Raw genomic sequence first — 21066 nt, 5'->3', positions numbered from 1 at the left:
ATTTCAGCAGACTTACTTTTCTCCACTGCAGGACTGTCATTGGGCAGGACGGTTAATGGACCCTGAGGACTGTTGAGCGGTGAGGAGCGTGGAGAAGGCGGATGGCGAGCTTTTGGGTCTATTTGACCCGCCTCAATCATCCGTCTCACCTGACTCTGAGTTTTAGGAGAGCGGTCCTGAGTGCGGAAACAATTCAATGTGTTTAATATTTAAAAATAGACTTAGAAAATGTTGTTCAATAAAGGAAACACATATAAAAACGTAAGCTCTCTTCCAGTAAAGAGGATTCTCCCTGCAGTCAGATTATTGCAGCAGAATAAAGAAACATAAAAAGTGCATCAGTGTGGTGTTTTATACCCGGTACGGGAGGAAGAACTCTCTCTTGGCTCGTAGGAAGTTGGACAGATTTCCGTACTTGCAATATTCCACTATCACCATCAGAGGACCTGGGGATACAGACACTTTTATTGTAGGCTATTGTTCCACTAATATTTCAACACACATTGTTTTTCCTGTTTGCAAAATAGTATCTGTTTCTTGTTATGAAGCTATTTTTTTCACACCATATTTAAAATAGTGACGGTTGGCATTCTGTAAGCCGGTCCTGCCAGGGATTAGCTGCGAGGCTAACTTTTGTTTTATGTTTTAGGGTAAACAGGGTTAAACATTACCAGATGTGAACCCTCAAAAATGTGCTCTTAAGATCAAATGATGTATGGACAGAAAATGAGGGTGTCAAAGAAAAGAGAGGCAGCTGTTTGACTTTCTCCCTTTGTTTTTCCCACATGGAAATGTTGGGTGGAAGCTGCAGGGTGGACAAAATAATAGAGAAGGGATTTCAACAAAGCTGAAAACAGATAAACTATATTTAAGCCCGACCTATAATGGATTTGTGGGGCGGATAACGATTACTACACTAGGGAGTAAAATCCTTTTTATATTGGCTTATATTTCTATATATTTTCCTTTTTCATATTTATTATCATTATAATTATTATTAGTATTATTGTTGTTGTGTATCCAAACTGCAGGTGTATGTGAACAAACAGCAATATTCTACTTTCTACTTCTTCTCTCTAAAAGGAAATGGTCTCAAAAATCATGTAAACATATCTTCTAAAACAGAAAAAGTGCCATAAAAGAAAAATGATCACGTCTACACATTGCTTTTTAAGGAAATCCTGCTCATTGTGCATTCAACCTCTACCAACACTCATCATTATATGGCCATATGACATATTTAAGCACACAAAGTGAAGTGTAATACATGTCAAATTCACCATTTGGTTTGGTGCAGGCTCCCAGCAGGTTCACCACATTCAGATGGTTCCCAATGTGAATCAGTATCTTTAACTCTGACATCAAGGCCTTGTCCTCGCTGGCTGTGGCTCCATCTGAAACACACACGCACAATTCGAAACATTAGGTATGAAATAAATCTCATTGTTTATATCTGTATTGTTTATCTACCAGGCTGTAATGTGTGTGCATCAGAGACTTCCCAGAAAACCTCCTGTCCCAAACACAAAAACAAATCTCACCCTTCAGCATCTTGACAGCCACCGTGTCCAAACTGTTGCTCTTGCTGACACCGATTGATGCCTCAATTACTTTTCCAAAGGCACCGTGGCCTAAAACCTTGCCTGTGTCAGGAGAAAGGAGCAAACAACCACAGAATATTCATGATTCATCGATCAATGCAGGTGTTTGGGTCTCATAGGAATAAACAAACAGTCTAGGGTTCGGGAGGGGTTGCATGATGTAAATGCATCTGGCTTCCTTATAGACAAGGGGGAAGGAATTAAAATCTCGATTGCAGCATTTGGAAACAACATGTTCCCATGAGAAGGAAACTGTCGTGGAACAGATGCTTTTCCTCAGAGCGTTTTTTAAAAAGCTCTGCATGGAATGAGCACATATTTAACATTAGCACTTCACTTGGCAGCACTTTGCCCTGCTGGCTGCAATCCAAACTCGTGCCATTAAGGCTTCTGGAAATGGAAAACTAATTCAGTTTCATCCATCTATTCGCTCTCATCCTGGCCTGCATATTCCCCCACAAACCCCCCCGCTCCTATTTTTGCTTATGAATCGGAGCATCCATTGGTCCTTTTCTCCCAGCCTTCCCGCCTCCTCACCCAGTCGCAGTCTGTCTCTGGAGATCTCCCACTGAGAGGAGTCATAGGGCAGGTATTCACACTGCTCATCCAGAGGCACCTCCCCCGGGTCCATAATGATTGACAGGTAGCCCGTCTTTATGTCTGCCGGATTAACCTGAAATTCAGAGAGAAAGAGACAGCTATTGTCAACCACGATATATATTCTTCAACATGTATTGACTATCTGCCAGCTGGGATGTTATCTCTCCAGTTAAAGGGATACTTCCGAGATGTAAGGTCATATTTATGAGGATAAAAAAACAGTTTAAAACACATAACGATACAATATTACAAATGTGCTTTTTATAGCTCCTGAGAAGTAGACTTCCAGTGACAAATGAAAGCATATTGCAGCCACATAACCTATTATGGTATGGAAGGCTTTCAGAGCCAGCTGCTCACTGATCACAGTGTGCTTGAACACCTGTGGCCTTCAGCAGAGCATTACATCTGCAGTCCACAGCTCTCCATGTTCAATTCACGAGAGGTGGGAAGTAACTAAGTACTATACTTAGGTACAATTTGTAGGTACTTGTACTTTACTTGAGTATTTCCATGATATGCTACTTTGTTCTTTTACTCCACTACATTTATCTAGTCACTTGAGTTACTTTACAGATACAGTATATATTCATTATAAACAATATGACCCTTAAATTCACAAGCTACCCAGCTGTATTTCAAATGAGTTCCACCTGCTGTGATTAACACTTGAATGCATCAATATTATAATTAAAACATCTAATATATATTATTCTGAAATGGAACAATCTGCATTAAGTACTTTTACTTTTGGTACCTTAAGTATATTTTGATGCTAACACTTTTGAACTTTTACTTGAGTAACATTTGACTTGTAACAGAGTATTCCTACACTGGTACTCCTCCCACCTCTGAATTTCACACAAAGATTTCACAACTGCATCTCATGGTAACTGACTCTGTGTGCCTCGTGACTACATCTTTTTATAAGTCTTAATTATACTAAATCAAGACCTTTTTTGTTTGCCTCTGTCTTTTAAAGAAATGTTTGTTCACTGCACTGTAACTTTTATTCCTGTTCTTTATATCTGCCTTATCCTAATTTAGCGTGTTGTTTTCTATTCTCTTTAATGACTGTTGTATTTGAGAGTCTTTCTTATGTGTGTTTCCTTTGCACTTTGTCTCAATGCTTTTCATGTTTTCTGTAAAGCAATTTCAATTTGCATCAATTCTGAAGTTAGCCATATTAATAAATATGCCTTGCCCTGTCTTAATAATCAAAAATCTGTCATATCAGCAGGATTATCCCAGGAGTTTAATATTTTACTGGTGGTTTGCTTTTCTTATATTATTTACAGCAGTAACATATTGTCTCATATGACTCATTCAATCTTTTAAATTCAGTTTCAGTCGTTCCTATAATGTGAATTCAACACCATGTGCTTTTAATAGCATACTCGGGAAGCTGTGACATACTGCTAATATTCACTGGGCAATTAAACTGTCTGCTGATGACAGGAGCTGCTGTGATGGCCAGTAGGCTTATATTGAAAGTTTCCTCACGTCTCAATTATGCTTATTTTTAAAAATAATGATGTGTTTTTACATTTTATTATTTACATTTCAAGGCATCCTTAAGGCTCAAGTGAACAAGGGGTCAAGAGACGAACAGATAGAGTTAAGTTGAGAGAGAGGAGAGAAAAAAGAGCCATCTGTGCATAACAATCCATGTCTTGATTAATTTGACAACGACAGCACCGCACTGTGAATCTGCTGCAGAGCAACAGTGCGAGACGGTTTAATAAGTGACCAAGCGAGTAAAAATAAAAAGCAATTTGGCATCACTATAGACGACGAGGAGAAAGAACTTATTTGACTATTTCCTGGCAGCTATCAGTAACTCTCCCGAATGAATACCGTCTCAAAGATCAAACAGATTGTGCTCTAACGTCGACGGACATGCTTTGAGTCAGAGGTTGAAGAGTCTTCATCACAGCCTGTCACTTTCTCTCACAAACCCACGGACACACACACACACAGACATGCGGGGGAAATTGGCGCCCTCTCTGACCCGCTTGACATTGCAGAAGATAAGGATGAGCAGAGTCCAGAAGAAGATGGCGATGACTCCGGTCCCGATGAGGATTACAATCTCCACATTGGCCTTGTCGTTTGAACCTTGATAGAAAGAAAGAAAGAAAGTCACTTTTGAATGCAAATGTTGTATCTGAAACAACTTTATAGGGCTTTTCCCTCTCCCAGCTGTAGGGGGTGCTACAGTATATCCCAAACAATTGATCCTCATTGAAACCTGCATTGAACTCATCAGGTGGTGCTAAACAGTCTTTTAATCAATTCAGCCATTCATCATGAGTCCACTTCGAGCAAACACATTCAATTATGAATTCCGAGCACGAAATGTCCCAGCAGTCAATGACTTTGATTTTCACTGCGGAGAGCTCAACAAAAAGCAGACAAAATACAGCTGCAGTGAAAAGTGTGAGAGGTGAAAGACTAAAAATCCTGACGTGAACATTTTGTGTGTGAAGAGGTGAGCTCGAGGCCATCGGTGTTTTGAGGCCTGAGTGCACTTAAACAAGCATGTCAGTGGCGAGCGAGTGTGAGTGGATTCAGGTGTGTTGTGCGACTGTGTGTGTGAGTGTGTGTCTCACCGATGACCTGGACGGCAGCTGAGGAGTGGACGCAGCCCCGCTGGTTGCAGGCGGTGCAGGTGTAGAGCCCGGCGTCCTCCTCGGTAACCCGCTGGATACTTAGCGTGCGGTTTGAGTCCTGCAGCTGGATCCCTGAAGAGAGACACACACAGCACCGCAACTCAACACTCCACATCATAAATTCAGCAACTTTTTTCAACAACATTCCCCGAATACTTACCTCTGGACCTCGATCTGTAAGAGTTCATTTATAATTCTCGCCCCTGTGAGGCGAGACACATTTGCCCCAGCAGCCTCTCTGAGAGAACCCAGAGCCTCGGCTGTCACTCACACCCATGTTGACCCTCAATACCACCTCCTATTCTCCTTCAGATGTAAGGAGGAGATGCATGCTGGGAAAGCTAATGAGCCATGAATATCTGCCTGTGGGGTTTTATGCGTGGGTGTGCATATGTGCAGCAAACACATCTGCACACAACTTTTTGTCGCTGGTTGTCTTCGATACATTTGCTAAACAGTATGAGTGTGTGGGTGGGCTGGTGGGTGGTTGTGCATCTGTGTGTTGACTTTGAATCAGGATCAGGACAGAAAGTGTAACACCAACAAAAAGAACACCTGCCAAAGTCTGTCCGTTTTTTAATAAATATTAACAAAGCACATTATTTTTGATATTTTATCTAATGTCAGAAAAGCAGATATGATCTCTTGAGCTACGAGTCCTTCTAAATCAAGATCCAAGTTGCTGTGTTAGACTGTACAGTACGTGTGGGTTGGAGGGTGGGCGGCAGCACTGTTGTGTAAACGTGTGCATCACCTGTGTGGGTGTATTCACACACCTGACATGTGGTGGAGAGGCTGGTTGTCTTTAAACCAGGAGAGCAGGGGCAGAGGTCGGCCCTCCACGTCGCACTCCATCCGCAGAGACTCCGTCACGTTCACCGTCTGGTTCGTGAGGCTGAGCTTGTATCGAGGCGCCTCCGGGGCTACAGGGACAAAGAGAGGCCAAAAGGCGGAGAAATAGCAGGAGCAGAGAGAGAAGGGAAATCAGCACTTATGACTTGTCGGAAATGAACATGTTTCATGGTTTTGAACAAAGGTCAAAAGTCAACAAATCCCATTAAAATGTACATCTACCCTCCAGGGTATGATGCAAGGTTGCAGCACACGAAATGGGTGAATCAGGCATTTGTTTGTGCATTACAGCCCCTCAGCTCTGTTCTTTGCTGCTATGTGTGAACTGTGCAAATACCAGGTACTCTTTCCATTACGTGTGGATGAGGGTATTGGGCTGCGTGGGCTTAGAGAGAGTGTGTGTATTTTTAAGCCTCCAGCATCTCAGCACAGGCTCCACTGCGACCTGTGTGTGTTTCGCCTGCCAAGGGCTGAAATGTTCTCTGTAATCAGCTGTAGTTGAGAGTGACTATACTCTGTGCATCGGGCACGTGTGTGTATCTGTGTCTGGAGCTTTCTTCTCATTCATGTCTCACCTTTTACAGAAATGTATCTGAACAGGCACTGTTTCTCCCCGCTGCGCCTGCTCTGAGCCTCACACACATAATGACCCTCATCCTGCATCTGTATGGAGGGGATGGTGAAGTCCAGGACCCAGCTGTTGGAGGGCTCCTGGAAGGAGAGCTGGCCTTCGAGGGTGTGGGCGTAGAGGTGCACGCTCCTGCAGTCCAGCTCCCGAGCCTTGCCCTGCTCGTCCTGCAGGGCCTGGGGGTCCAGGCGGTACCACTGCAGCTGCTCGTAGGTGTAGTTGTCAGCGCTGCAGCACAGGGACACTCTCTCCTGTTCCAGGAGATCCTCCGAGGGGTGGACGTCCACACTGAACCCCTCAGGGATGGCTGTGAAGAAACAGAGAAGGGCAGGTGGGGCTGTTAACTTCCCTAACAACACAAAGCTCTTGTGTGGACATGAACATTGAGTCCTTGAATAAAATGTATTTTTGGCATGGTTTATTGGTGAAAGAAGAATAGAAAAACTGAGAAAATCCTGAATGATTTGAAGTAAGTTGTGGCCAAGTTAAACAACAGGAATAAAAAAAAAAGGCTGTGTCATTCCTCATTTATATTTCGTATGCTTTCTACTTCCCAAATATGCATAGTCGTAACAAAACGTAGCAATTTAACACACCTCCAGAAAAATGGTCTTAAGCTTGAGCGGACGAGCTGCTCGTCTATGTTAGTACAACGTTTTTTAAATAAAATAAAAATAAGGTTTCAGGCAAAATGCATGTGTTTGGGAAGTAGTGAGCATACAAATGGATACATAGAACTTGCATTATACTTCACAAGGGTTTGAAAACGACTTTTCCTAATTGTCTTCAAGAATTCACCAGTGAGTAATATACCAATGTGTATGTGCTCTTTGTTTTGGTCAAAAGCAGGGTCAAATCTAACCCGACATACTCACTGGTCACATAGAAGTAAATCAGCCGCTCGTCTTTGCCAACTTTGTTTTCAGCAGAGCACTTGTACATGACGGAAACACTGGCGTTGCCAATCTGGAGCCTGCTGACTGTCTGTGAGGTGAGAAAAGGTGATGAGCCTTGAATTTATCAGAAGGAAACACACATGTTCTAAAAGGAAATCCAGTCTGCCATCAATGTGTGGATGTGGATTCAATGTGAGCTGACATAAATCTGATTTTGAGGTTGAAAGGCCAGCATGAAGCCTCCTTAATTAGGTGTGGCTGAAAGACATCAAAATTCTGCAATGGCTGCGTGTGTTCATAAAATAAAATGCCCTCTTATTGTTGTGGATGTGCACATGAGGCCCCTGCAAGCAGTCCTTACAGGAAGTCGGCAGAGGAAGACTGTTCTAAATATTTTGTATGTGGAAATGGTCCATGATTGAGAAATGTTGTTATGGATTTCAGAATTTAGGAGACTTCCATAAAAGCCTCACAGATAAAGCCACTCTATATCAATGTGGTGTTTACTCAGCAACGACCAGACGATAATGTCATTCTTTTACGGAGAATTCTTAAAAAGGTTGGCTTTTGCATAAAACGGCAAGAACAATCAAACAGCTGTGATGCACCTTTTGTCGGCCATCCACCACCTCAACCGCCGTTTCAACCGCCTCGATTTCATTCATGCCGTTCTCCCAGTTAATGTCCTGCCAGTTCTGACAGTCTGCGATCCTGTCACTCCGGCCTTTCCTGTCTCGCCGGACCCTGGAGAGAAACACACACACACACACACGCATTCATGACACCTCGCTTCATTAAGATTCACATCACAGAGCTGGCAGTGGGGAAGAATTCAGAAGCAAATCAAACCAGACATCCTATGGTTTTATGAAAAAGAAAATGTGTATGTACTGGGTTGCATTTCAGATCAGAACATGAGCTCAATCCCAAAGCAAAAAAGGCAATTATAAGTGTCCTGGCAACTAATGTTAAAAGTATGGTATCAGTTTCCATTATGATGAACCGTGTGACTGTGAACATCTTAGCAGAACTAATGAAACATGAAATGGAAAAAGACACCGGCCAACTATTAGCAAAAGGCAATAAAGATTAGTTTCTTTTTACAATCTTCATATCGTATCAACTGTATACAAATTTCATAAATAAAACATAACTTATTTTAAATGATCACAAACCAATTATTTGTGAAATAAACTGGATGATAAAACCTGTTTTAATTCCCTCAAAGTGTTTTAACAAACTGCTGGTCATTACAATCAGTATAAGATGCTATTGCCACTATTAGAATATGGAAAAACATACACCATGTTTGTTTTTGTCACTAGGTAGAAAATGACATCGACTTACATTCATTTCCTGAGACTTTTCCTAACCTTAAATATGATTGGTGAATTCTGGTGGTTTTAATTACACAAAAAGTCAAACTAATCTTCCACTAAACACATATTACACATGTTGGGTTGTTAAATTCCGATACTGATATTGATATGGCCATGATTGCGGCGTGGCTAAAGGAATGGCAACGATGGTCAGAAGTTACAGACTCCCCGGTAAAGAAATAGTCCAGCACAGAACAGTGTGTTAATCATACTTTGATTTTCAGATGGATTAAACTATCAAGGTATGATGTGCTCATTAGTGAGCTTTAGAGGTGCTGAAAGATTTCCTCTAGTTAATCTTTATGCTCATCTTAGTTAACCTTGCTCGGCAGTAGCCTTACTGTATATCAAGTGTACAGACATAAAAGTGATAATGATCTACCCACAAGGGGCTGAGAAATGTAAAATATCAGGGGGGAAATCACCCAAAATATGTCCATGAATAACACATTTTATTTTATGTCATTTTGAAAAGACTCTTAGACTTTGCAGGGAATGGTGCTCGCAACAACTAATGTGAATTCAGTGTCTCGCTCGAAATGTTTTACGTTCAAAAATAAATAAATAAAGGAAATTAAATTCCTACAGCACACGCCAGAAAGGGTTGGCGCCCATGAAATGTCACATGAAGTGTACAGGAGACATAACATAAACTGGTCTTTTGGAGTTTACGTTACACCTAATCTTCCACTGTGTTGTATTTCTGAATGTGTATTTCTGAGCTCGTCATTTCCACACTAATGTTAAATGCCAAAAGAGAAAGGTCAAGAGAACAGTAATAACTTGAAAAGTTAAGGCTTGGAGGAAGATGGAGGCAGGGGAACAGTTGAGGGATATTCAGCAGAAGCGGTCGCATTACCGGGGTGGAAATAATTGAAATCTAATGTATAGGGCTGTGCAAAGAATCCATTACATCGCATTGGGGGACTGAGCACGTGTGTGTGTGTGTGTGTGTGTGTGTGTGTGTGTGTGTGTGTGTGTGTGTGTGTGTGTGTGTGTGTGTGTGTGTGTGTGTGTGTGTGTGTGTGTGTGTGTGTGTGTGTGTGTGTGTGTATGTGTGGTGTGTGTGTTTGTGCGTGCGTGCGTGCGTGCGTGCGTGCGTGCGTGCGTGCGTGCGTGTGTGTGTGTGGAGGATGATCCGCAGAGTAACATGATGACAGCGCGGAGGAGGAAGCAGGTTGGACATTGAACAGACACACTTGCCTTTTTTTCCTCTCTTTTGCCTTTTCACTTCTCCTCTGCCTTTCTATTCATCTCTGCTCTTTTCATCCACCTCCACAACTTTTTATTCACAACCTTTTCCTTTATCATCTCCTCCCTCTCTTCTTCACTCAGAGCCAGTGGACAATTTCAAACTGACCTCTTCCTCTTATTTGGTCTTCACATAACGCTTCATGCACTGCATTCCACTCCTCTCTTCTTTCCTGTCCTGTTCGATTGAACCTTATCTGCTCCCACACTGGTTACATATGTTGCAAAAATGTCAGTCCTGTGTGTGAGTGTGTGTTGCTTGACTTACACTCTGCTCCGGTTGCTGTTGAGGACACATGGGCCCCAGGCTCTCCACTGCCAGCTGAAGGTGGGAGCAGGGAGACCGTAGGCAGTGCATGTTAGAGTCTGGCTGCTGCCACTGGGGTAAGGACTGGAGGGGTCTGCCACTTCCTTCTCATGGATTTGTGGGGGAACTGGGGGAGAGGAGAGCAAATCAAACCATCCATCCAGCAACATAGTATAATATTTAGGGTGACAGACCTGGGTGCAGTGCTCCATTCATGTAAGACTGGACTGTTGAACCCATGTCCTGAACATGTCCTGAAGTAACCTGCTTAAAGTGTTTTAAAATTGAATATAGCATGAAGCTAGAACCCAATATTTACTTTTGTTTTTAAATAAACTACACGTTTATTTTTAGAATCTGAAAATTCTCTTTTCCTCTTCTATGATCAATTGTATTAGCAACATTATGCAAATACAGTTGCAAAATAGAAATCCACCTTTCCTTTCTTCTTCAAGTCTTACATAAAATTCTACCTCGACACACTAAAATAACGCACAAACACTAAAAGTGTGGAAACTAGGCTTATATATATATATATATATATATATATATATCTCATATGATCAAGTGTTTGTTTGCATTTTCATGCCTGACAGCTGTGCGATTTTTATATTTCTACGTGCATCTTTTATTTATCAATGCTACATCTTTATGCTGCCTATATTTTGAACATTCTTATCCTTTTTTCCCCAAAAACCAAACCACACATTGGGCTTCATGAAGGGAGCAATATACTAACAGATTTCTCTTAACAGAAAATTTAAATAATTTAAGAGAAAAATAATGTTTCTGCATGAGGCCTTGATTCCTATTACAAATGTTTATATAAAATACCATGATCCATGCTTGGTAAACTTGTAAATCTCTTGAGTTTTGTAGCATGAATGTGAACTGTTGCACATCCACTGTTTTGTACACATAGCATCTGGCGTGATCTCCAACAGAATAGTTACCGTTGACGACAAGCGTGATGTTGAGCCTACTCTCCAGCGTAGCGGCACTGTTTCTCAGCACCACAGTGTAGAGCCCAGAATCCTCCTGACAGACATCCTTAATCTCCAGAGCGTGGTTAAGGTGTATCCTCATCCTTTTCATCTTGAACTCTGGGCGTTGGTTTATCGGCTTTCCATCTTTATACCTGGACACAAGGCACAGCTGCTACACTGCAGGATACAACCCAGCTGAGGTGCTCTGCCTTTAGATACATCTGTAAACCTAAGCAGCATGAAGCCTGATTATGCTATTGGAAAAAGCCCATTACATTCAGTGAATACACCAGAGTGTCGTCTTACCATTGCGTTTCGGGTGGTGGGAAGGCAGACACATTTACTTGTAATTTAAACAACTTCTGGCCAGCTGTAACCTCCACCACTGCTCCATTTCTGTAATTGAGGCTGATGAATGGCTTTTCTGAAAGAAGAGACATTCACTCATATACAATCTGTGTCTAAAGCACAAAGAATTCTCCACTAATAATCTTTCTCAAGCTTTAGTTTAGAAAAGTCCACAAAAAAGATCTCAAATCTATCCATGCTGTTCAAACATTCAGAATCTTCACTTTATTGCTTTACCTATTGTTAAAAACATAAGGAGAGGTTTGAGAATTTTCTAGGAATATATTTTCACACACCTTGCTGTGCAACCCAGTCTCACGGCATTTCGTGTTATAGTCACAACATTTAAAGGTGGGGTAGGTAAGTTTAAGAAGCCGGCTCGAAATACACTTGTTGTTATATTCCATGGAATGCTCTTAACATCCCGATAGCAATGAATATTTTAAGTGCTTTGACAAAAAATCCATAAAAAAAATTCATCTGTGGAAGCCGTAGTATACTGTAAAAAGCACGACCAATCATTTTAGCCGGCCCGGCTAAAATAACTGGATGGCCTACCTGCCTGTCAGCCTTCCATCTGTGCACAAACTTATCTCGTGCCCTCATTGGTCATGTGCGCGTTCGTGTGTGTTGGAGGAGGGGCTCTATAAGGAAGTGGCAGATTTTTTCCGGCTGTGTATTTTCAAATTCTAGCGCACTCGAGCTGGTTTCTCCAAAATTACCTACCCCACCTTTCATCTATTGATTCGTGTTCACCAACACGATTTTCCCCTTTTTTTCGTGTCACACAGAACGATTTTAAAAGCAATGCATTTCTATTGGTAGTATGTTTCGTGCCTGCACCACGTCTTTTTGTCCGGTCGGGTCTTGGAAGACCGGAAGCTGTGTGGTTCATAAAAACATGTTCTTACTCAATATCAAGCCACGATTATTGTTTTTATTTTAAATCGTATAATGTCTGACTTTTTTTGCCGTCCGCGAGGAAAATAAACGGGGCTCAGAGCCTCAGAATACTGAAATCTGTATTTTTTTTAAATCTTTTTTTCCTTCTAATTTGTTATTATTTTCTAAAGAACACACTGTTATTTACTCAACAATAACACACAATTATCCTTGTTTTTATTTATTTGTTTAATTCTATAATCTCTGGCTTTTTTGGCATCCTTCAGGAACTGAATTTCAAAATAAAATAACCGGAAACAGACGTAGGCCTATATGGGACATTTCGAGCATCATTGCGATACACAGCCACTGAACTGATTGCCCAAGATCCTCAGCTATGGTTTAAGCTCGGTGATTGGATGTTTTAGCCGCAATGCACGTTGGGATATGGTGTTAATGCGATATGAAATCCGAAAAACATTTCGGAGTTTAGGATGGCCGAAGACATTATACCCATAATCCTCAGCTATCGTTTGGGACTACAGTCCCTTTGCTTGAAAAAAATATATAATTCATATGTATAATATCAGTTAAAATAAGTGCTTCAACATAGTTAACATTGCAGGAAAGCAATATATTAGACGTTAAGTACTTTGTCAGGCTTAATATTTATCTGTTGATACCCCCAAAGCTTTTTTCTTATTTAAAAGAAGACCTTAATCTAAAGTATTATTTAATGTTTAAATAAAGGTTAATTAGTTTGTCTGTTTTGCACATCCTCCTATTAATATCTTTGTACATCCGGCACTAAACTGTTTTATTGTAGAGATCACTTACAGTATCTTCTTGATTTTTTATATTCTATATTTCTATCATTGACCTTCTACTTTCCCCCTATGAAAGTACTCTTAATATTTTTTTCATCAAATATAACATATTAAAAAAATAATTAAATAACGTGCTTTAACCTTTAGGCGGTGCACACAAGGTACACACAGCATACAATACCATAATAACTTTTTATTATTAGTGTAGGACACTTATGTATGTATAACATCTGAAGATGTGTATTTTATTCATGTTTTCACATAATTCTACAGGATATTGCTATATTATTTCACATGTTTTACTTCTACACATTAATATCTGATTTGTAAAACATCACAGACAGAAAGGTATATCCGTCATTTAATGGTAAGCTATTGAAATTCTGATTCCATAGATGTGTCTCCCATCACCCAAAACCCCTGACTATTCTCTCAACTCAGTATTTACATTCTTATATTCAAAGAAAATCAGTAATATCTTTGGTGTAAATATAACCTATCTACGAATTGGATCAAATATAAAAGTCAGCCGAATTAGTGTTGATACTGCAAGGAAACGTATTGTGTGAAAAGAAATGTAAGATGTTGTTTAATTGCTGATATATTTATGATCCACGTCACGTATTCAGTTTTGGTCGTGCATTTGGGTTCATCAGTTTGTGTCGAGGTCCTGACAAAATTAGAAGGAAGAAAAGATTTAAAAAATACAGATTCCAGTATTCTGAGGCTCTGAGCCCCATTTCTTTTCCTCGCGGACGGCAAAAAAAGTCAGACATTATACGATTTAAAATTAAAAACAATAATCGTGGCTTGATATTGAGTAAGAACATGTTTTTATGAACCCCACAGCTTCCGGTCTTCCAAGACCCGACCGGACAAAAAGACGTGGTGCAGGCACGAAACATACTACCAATAGAAATACATTGCTTTTAAAATCGTTCTGTGTGACACGAAAAAAAGGGGAAAATCGTGTTGGTGAACACGAATCAATAGATTAAATGTCGTGACTATAACACGAAATGCCGTGAGACTGGGTTGTGCTGTGACCTAATTTAAATTAGAGCCACCCTTCATGTCTACATTACAACATATTTGTATTTGATGCAGGATTCCTGAAAGCAAGACTATATCATTTTTCAGGAAAGAAATGATTTGTTCTTCTGAAATTAGATTTATAAGCAATAAAACACCCCTGCTCTGTTTAACACCCTCAGGGATTTTTTTTTCATTAGAGCCTTTCTTGGAATGATATGGCCAGTAGCTTATGATGTTTAATGTAAGCTAGCAAAGTGAAAAATGTTTAATATTGCTCTGTAGTGGACATTGCTGAGTATCCTGCTTACTGTTACACTCTAGTATTGTTACACTGCAAATGTATCATTTACCAGCATCACAATCATTTCAAGTTACATAGACATGCTATGTATTTATCCATGCTAGCAGCAGGACTCTCTCTGCCCGGTCCGTGGGTCGGCCCATCACTTTGGTCCAGACTTAAATATCTCACTAACTATTGGATAGATTGCCAAGGATTTATGACGGACATTTACGGTCCTTAGAGAATTAATTTTCCCCCTGACACGAAATGCATAATTATTTGCTAACTAGCTAATGTTAGCATACACGCTACACTCAGATGTAGTAGTTAACATTGAGTCAGCTTAAAAGTCCAGTGTTTAAGATTCTAGGGGAATTCATGTGAGAAATTGAATATACTCATAACTTTGTTTGCAATAATTGTATATAATTACCTAAAACCAAATTTATTTGGGCTGTCATTATCTTGAAATAATGTCTTTATTTCTACAAAGAGGCCGACATGTTTCTATACTATGGAAAACTGTGGCTCTAGAGAGGGCCTTTCCTGCTTTAACCTTACCTTAAAGCCACCATAGCTTCTCCAAGAAATTTGGAAAGGGACGGCTGAGCGAAATGGTATTCACTTGGTTGCAATCTGCAACCTCACCACTAGGTGCTACTTCATCCTAAACACTGGTCCTAATGTCATTTAGTTAGCATGTTGAAGTTAGCATCCAGCCTCACATAGCTGCTAACACAGGTCTTTTTGTAATGTACAGATACTCATCACAAGTGTGATATTTAGGGTAGAAAACAACTGATCTTACAAACAAGAAAAAGGCAAAGTAGTGAACTGCACCATTCTGAGCTAGTGCTTACCATAAACTATGACCTGAGTTTGCTTGGTTATGGTTGTTCCCACGATGGTGACGTTGCAGATGTACGGGCCAGTGTCTCCGACGTTGACGCTGTGGATGGTGAGGAAGCTAACAGCCTCTGTGTTGTGAGACAGAGCTTTACGAGAGGGCTTAGTGTCTTCCCTGTTCGGCTGGTGAGAGGAAATTACATTTAAGTTTTTATTTACTGGTGCCATTCATCATGACCAACTCTCGCTGCCTCATACCTGTTTGCGGGGGTAAGACCACTTTATGTCCACTCCAGTGTTGAACTCCACCCACGCTGTGCAGTTGAGGGCCAGGGCCTCCCCCACTATCAGCTCCACTGGATCCTCAGGAAACAGCTTGACATCGTAAACCTGACTTCCTGTCCGGGAAAGAGAAAAAAGGGGGGAGATAGAAACAGAGGGACAGAGGGAGGGGAGACAGTGATAGAGGTCACGGTGACATCGTCAGCAGTTTTTCCTTCCTCGCAGGACCAGAGGAAATGACTTTCCTCTGGACCAGCGAGGCCATCACACTACAAAGAATATAAGTCTCACAAGCTCGCGTTATTTCCATTCCTCCTACAAGCTATATATCAGTGAAGAAAATTAATACATAGAAACTTTAATTCAAGATAAGACGGAAAAAAGCAAGAAAGCTCTGGACACTGGCCAGTGTCTCTGATATTCAAGCCACCTCTCCCTGCAGTCTCTGGAAATAACATGGGGTGTAAAAAAACAAGTATGCTGGTGATGTCTCTGCAGCAGACTGTGATTGCCTGATTGTTTAAACGCTCCATTAGCGTTCGAAGCGAAGACTCGCTCTCAGTTTCTCTTCTGACTGATGCTGATGTTACTTTTGGCCCAGCAGCGGTGGGTATGAGTTTCCTTTCGCCCTCTGCAGTGAGAGGTGAATGATCTCACACGACATAAAAAAGAGCCTCTGGGTCCCTCAGAGTTCATTCGCAATGAAAGTGATCCTCGTCATGAAATCTCTTCATCTTAGTTCCCTACAATTTAATTAAGCCTCCCATTCTCTTCCTCTTCATCTCTTTTAATTCTGCTGACATAATGGCACACGTCCTTGCATTAAAAAGGGATTTGTATTTTTTTTGGAGGAAACGATATAATGAAATTAAGTCCATCAAATTGTCAGCATTAAGGCTTAATTGGCTGCCATGTAAAAAAATGTTGACAGTGCAGTCAGCCTGGCACCACCTTTGATTTCCTTTCTAATTTCTGTTTCAACAAAAGTACAGCTTCAAATCTCATTAAAATATTTGTACTGGGTCAGGTTTGCTTTTGTAGCTGCCTAAGCTAAGGTGTGTGTGGTCGTTAATGTTTTTGCTGAAACACAAGAGGAGATGATCAATTTGAACCTTTGGAGACATTATGGTTTTTGTACCTGTTGTGTGGAAAATGTAGTTAGGAGATTGATAGTCTTTGCCTCCTAGTGTTGCCCAACACAAAACTCCGATGAGCATTGGCACACTGTCCATGGGAATGGACCAACCTCGCTTGTTGTCCCATGTCATCTTGTCGGTTTCCAGAGGCGTGGGATACTGAGATGACACACAATAAAGTACATAATTAAATCTTTGACAGCTTCAATTAGAGGAACACAGTGTGAGAAATCTGTGGTGAGTATACAAACCGCATGGAGAGTGACGTTCAGATCGGGCACCGTGACCAGGCATGGCACTATGACGTGGGTGGAGAAGTGGTTGATGAAAATTATCTCTATGTCTCTGTGGCTGCCTCTCTGGAGGAAGGGCTGCTCGGGGTCTGGGTGCAGATAGAAACAAGGAGGGAGCTGTTTAAGGGTAACCCTGATGCCAGCCGGGATAATGGCAGCTATTACTGAGATAACTTCATGAGCAGACAGCAATATATCTCACAGCGTCATAATGAACAAAATACACGCCATTTGTGAGAGACAGCTGAGAGGTTTTTCCTCCCCTAAACAGTGCTTCTATATCCCTTAAGCTGTGTGTTAGTGGAAAAATATCTCTCTTGTTTTTCTTCCTTAACACCTCGATGTCTCTATTTGTCTGTAAATCAAAGCTGATGTTGCAAGAGGGCTCTGAGAGACATCACAGCCAGTGTGATACCAATTTTCATTATGGTTATTATCACTACAACACCTTCTAGTCCCTAATCAGGAGTGCAAAATGCTTATCTCTTAGACTTTCCTGTCAATACTTTTGTACCGGAGACAGTGATGTTGTGGAACTACCTGCTCGGTTATTTTTCTTATTTCTCGTCTTCTCACGATAAGCCTTCTTATTATATTAATTTTTTTCTGCAGCAGTCAAAGCTATAACATCAATCATCTGCAAAGCCAAACAATGGGTCCGATCGAGAGGCTTATATTTCTGCCCTGCAGCGTCCTGAATACACACAGGTAACAGAAACAATACACAATTCCTCTCAGTTTAAGTTCTTCACAATAAATTACTGCAGGTATTAGAGTGCAATCGGTTTCGTAAGAGGAGATGTCGCACCCGGAGCAAGAAGAGGGATATGAGCCTGGGTATGAGTGTGAAAAAGTGTGTGTCAGATGAAGTGTTTGTTGGTTTTAAATGAGCCTGTGTGAAGCAGATACAGTGCATTCATGCATGCGGGTCATACTGTACGCTCATGTGTTTTTATATGATAGTGTGCAGCAGAGACCGGGTGAAGGGGCGACGTCTGCCTGTCTAACTCAATCCACATGCGTCTCTTCTCCTCCCGCCACACGCTGGGTCTAATTTATGGCTGTGATTTCATCTGCTTCTGATCAGCCCCCTGGTTAGATCTGTGGAAACTGTTTTGGCCCCTTGTCACAGGAGATAAACATGCGTTTCACTTGAGTGGACTGGTCAGCAGGATTCCCTTACATGACAATCATCTGTCTCTCTGCAAATCTCCCTATCCCCTCCTCTATCTGCGTTTCTCCCACAGCACACGGAGCGAGGCTAGGAAAAGGGAAGAGGCCTGAAATTTGTCTAAAAGAACGAAGGTAGGAGTGATGCTTGGAATAATAATAACATATGAGACACATTGAAACCAGGAGAGAAAACATAAGTAGCCAATCTTATTGTGCCGGTCCTATCAGATTTGACACATGAAAAGTCTCTCGCAAAGATAAATCCACAGAAAGCTGCTGCTATATTTCAATATTAATAAATCGAAAGCGTATTATTTCTCTAATTAGAAAAGGAAATGAGCTGCTAATTTCTACCACTATCAAACACTTTGCATCTCTCATTTCCGATAGACTAATCCTGCCCGCTTCCAGGTTGCTGCTGAGGCAAAGTCAACCATTTCCAGCTCTTATAACTTCAGTAATAAAGTTACAAGAGATCTGTTTCAGTAGGACACCTATGGATCTTTTAGGGTTGAAACACAGACACACAGACAAGCCAAAGAGCTGCCAAGGCAAGAGATCAAAAAGTATCTATTTAACCACAGAAAAAGTTCAGGCAGCAAAATATCCACACAAACTGCAGACTCACTACTATAGCAAATGGATTTCGAAAAAGGAAAGATAACTCATGGTCAGAAATACCAAGTTGACTTACAAGGATTTTCCATTTTATTTTTCTTGCGTCAGCATACAGTATGTGTGGATTGTTGGTGTGTGACTCACCCCTGACGAACACATAAACGCTGACGGCAGTGGTGCCGACGATGATGGCCTTGACATCCTTGTAGTAGCAGCGGTAGTAGCCCGTGTCTTTGGCCTGCGCCCCGTTCAGGATCAGCCTCTTGCAGTACGGCCTCCCGGGCTGCCCCGGACACTCGCTGACCAGGACCACCCTCGGCCCGGGGGTCCTGGGGGTCGGGAGCTGCGCGTGGCGGTCTGTTAGCTCCTGGCCCACCAGAGTCTGATCAGGCCAGGCCCAGGCCAGAGTGTGCTGCCCCCTGACAGCACATGGGACATTTTGATTTAGAATGAGGTTCAGAGTGATAAATCATCAGCTTCTGGTCCAATTTCAAATAAAAGGATAGGTTAAAAACACACTTCAATATAATTATGGGTACCGGATATCTGTTTGGCCTACTTGTTCTCCCGTGCTTTTTCAGAACACATATAAGACGTATCAGTCTGTGTTTTTGAAATTGGGGTTTTCTATTTTGTTGTGTTTTTAAAAAAAAATGACATTGTGTATGAGACTAGATAGATATAGATAGATAGATAGATAGATAGATAGATAGATAGATAGATAGATAGATAGATAGATAGATAGATAGATAGATAGATAGATAGATAGATAGATAGATAGATAGATAGATAGATAGATAGATAGATAGATAGATAGATAGATAGATAGATAGATAGATAGATAGATAGATAGATAGATAGATAGATAGATAGATAGATAGAAGATAGATGAAAAAAAAGAATATATATACATGTGGAAAATATACATGTGGAAATACAAATTTCCAGTAACAAATATAATGTAGGTCATTATTGTGCAAGAATGGATTATTCAATATTAAATAGAATATGAATGTAAAATGTCCAGTAGGATTTTAAGTAAGGTTTATGATGCCTTTGGAATGTCTTGAATAGTTGTTTGCATATAAATGCAAACAACTATGTGCATTAATGGCTCTCTTGTTGCGTGCTGTTGAGACATTTGTCTCGTGCTCTTACATTTTTTTCTTCTGTCCTATCGGTTTTGTCTAAATGTATTTATGCTGCTTTTTCTAATTTATTGATGTACAGCTCTTTGGTCAACTCGTTGTTTTCAAATGTGCTATATAAATTGGATTGGATTGGATTTTAAGCCGATTTGAAAAGTTATGAACATATTGAAAGTATATTGTTATCTGTATTAATCACATTCTAACACATAAGGCATCAGAATAATTTGAATCAGAATATTTCCTTAATCCAGAGGAAACTTGGGTTTTGTAACAGTTGCTCAATTTTAGAAAGAAACAAATAAAAAGGTAATTTAAAAACATTGAATAAAATATGTATATAAACATAGGAAGTTAAAGTAACTTTTTGCACACTGTAGAAGTGTTTGTGTGTGTGTGACCGGAAACCAGTGTGTTCATTTGTGTGGGTGTGAATTCCCTGTTTGCTCTATGCTTTGTCACATCAATTCAGTTATAGTTGGACGTGGTAACCCGGAGGCTTTATGAGTGAGATTGAGTGGAATCATAATGGCTGTCTGAGAACTGATAGCTTTGCTCTCAACACCTGCAATCCCCTCCCTAACATGTATCTATAGTTCTCTAGAAACATTTTACATTGCAGATTACTAGAGTCTCCAGCCATGTGAGGTTTATATGCAAACAACTATTCAAGACATTCCAAAGGCATCATCAGCTCTCCAAAGACATCATGCACCACGGAGGCGGAAACGCTTAACGGAGTGACAGCTTGGCAGCAGGCAGCACAGCAGAGATCTCATAAGGATAAAGGACGCTTATTATGGGGCGTTCATACCTCACTTAGACTCAGATGTAAATCAGTGTTGGCTGGGTTTTAGAACAAAAACGTCGCTGTTTCCAAAAGGACTCATCCATTTTATATATGGACTTCTGATGAACATTTATCAGCGTTGGAGGAACTGTTTAGTGTAAAATAGCAACAGCACCCTTACATAATCAAGTAAAAGCCCTGCACTGAAAGCGTTATTGAAGTCAAAGTGCCAA

General features: G+C 40.8%; 1 protein-coding gene across 2 annotated transcripts in view; it reads right to left on the bottom strand.

Annotated features, from left to right (window-relative positions):
* Positions 1-21066, bottom strand: part of flt4 (fms related receptor tyrosine kinase 4) — a 42266-nt gene that overhangs the window by 6661 nt on the left and 14539 nt on the right. For both annotated transcript variants that reach the window (XM_034121232.1, XM_034121233.1), the window contains exons 3-21: positions 19040-19314; positions 17063-17193; positions 16814-16970; positions 15652-15791; positions 15408-15576; positions 11479-11596; positions 11140-11324; positions 10148-10313; positions 7858-7993; positions 7229-7337; positions 6301-6660; positions 5650-5796; positions 4814-4945; positions 4213-4319; positions 2139-2274; positions 1542-1643; positions 1281-1394; positions 358-446; positions 17-176 (exon numbers count right to left, since the gene is read on the bottom strand). In XM_034121232.1, coding sequence (XP_033977123.1) covers positions 17-176; positions 358-446; positions 1281-1394; positions 1542-1643; positions 2139-2274; positions 4213-4319; positions 4814-4945; positions 5650-5796; positions 6301-6660; positions 7229-7337; positions 7858-7993; positions 10148-10313; positions 11140-11324; positions 11479-11596; positions 15408-15576; positions 15652-15791; positions 16814-16970; positions 17063-17193; positions 19040-19314 — 2933 coding nt within the window. The remainder of the gene's footprint in view (positions 1-16; positions 177-357; positions 447-1280; positions 1395-1541; positions 1644-2138; positions 2275-4212; positions 4320-4813; positions 4946-5649; positions 5797-6300; positions 6661-7228; positions 7338-7857; positions 7994-10147; positions 10314-11139; positions 11325-11478; positions 11597-15407; positions 15577-15651; positions 15792-16813; positions 16971-17062; positions 17194-19039; positions 19315-21066) is intronic.

Source organism: Trematomus bernacchii, unplaced genomic scaffold (assembly GCF_902827165.1).
Source record: "Trematomus bernacchii unplaced genomic scaffold, fTreBer1.1, whole genome shotgun sequence".
NCBI classification, from domain to species: Eukaryota; Metazoa; Chordata; class Actinopteri; order Perciformes; family Nototheniidae; genus Trematomus; species Trematomus bernacchii.
The sequence above is the reverse complement of the archived record's forward strand: the minus strand, read 5'-3'. Positions and strand labels throughout refer to the sequence as shown.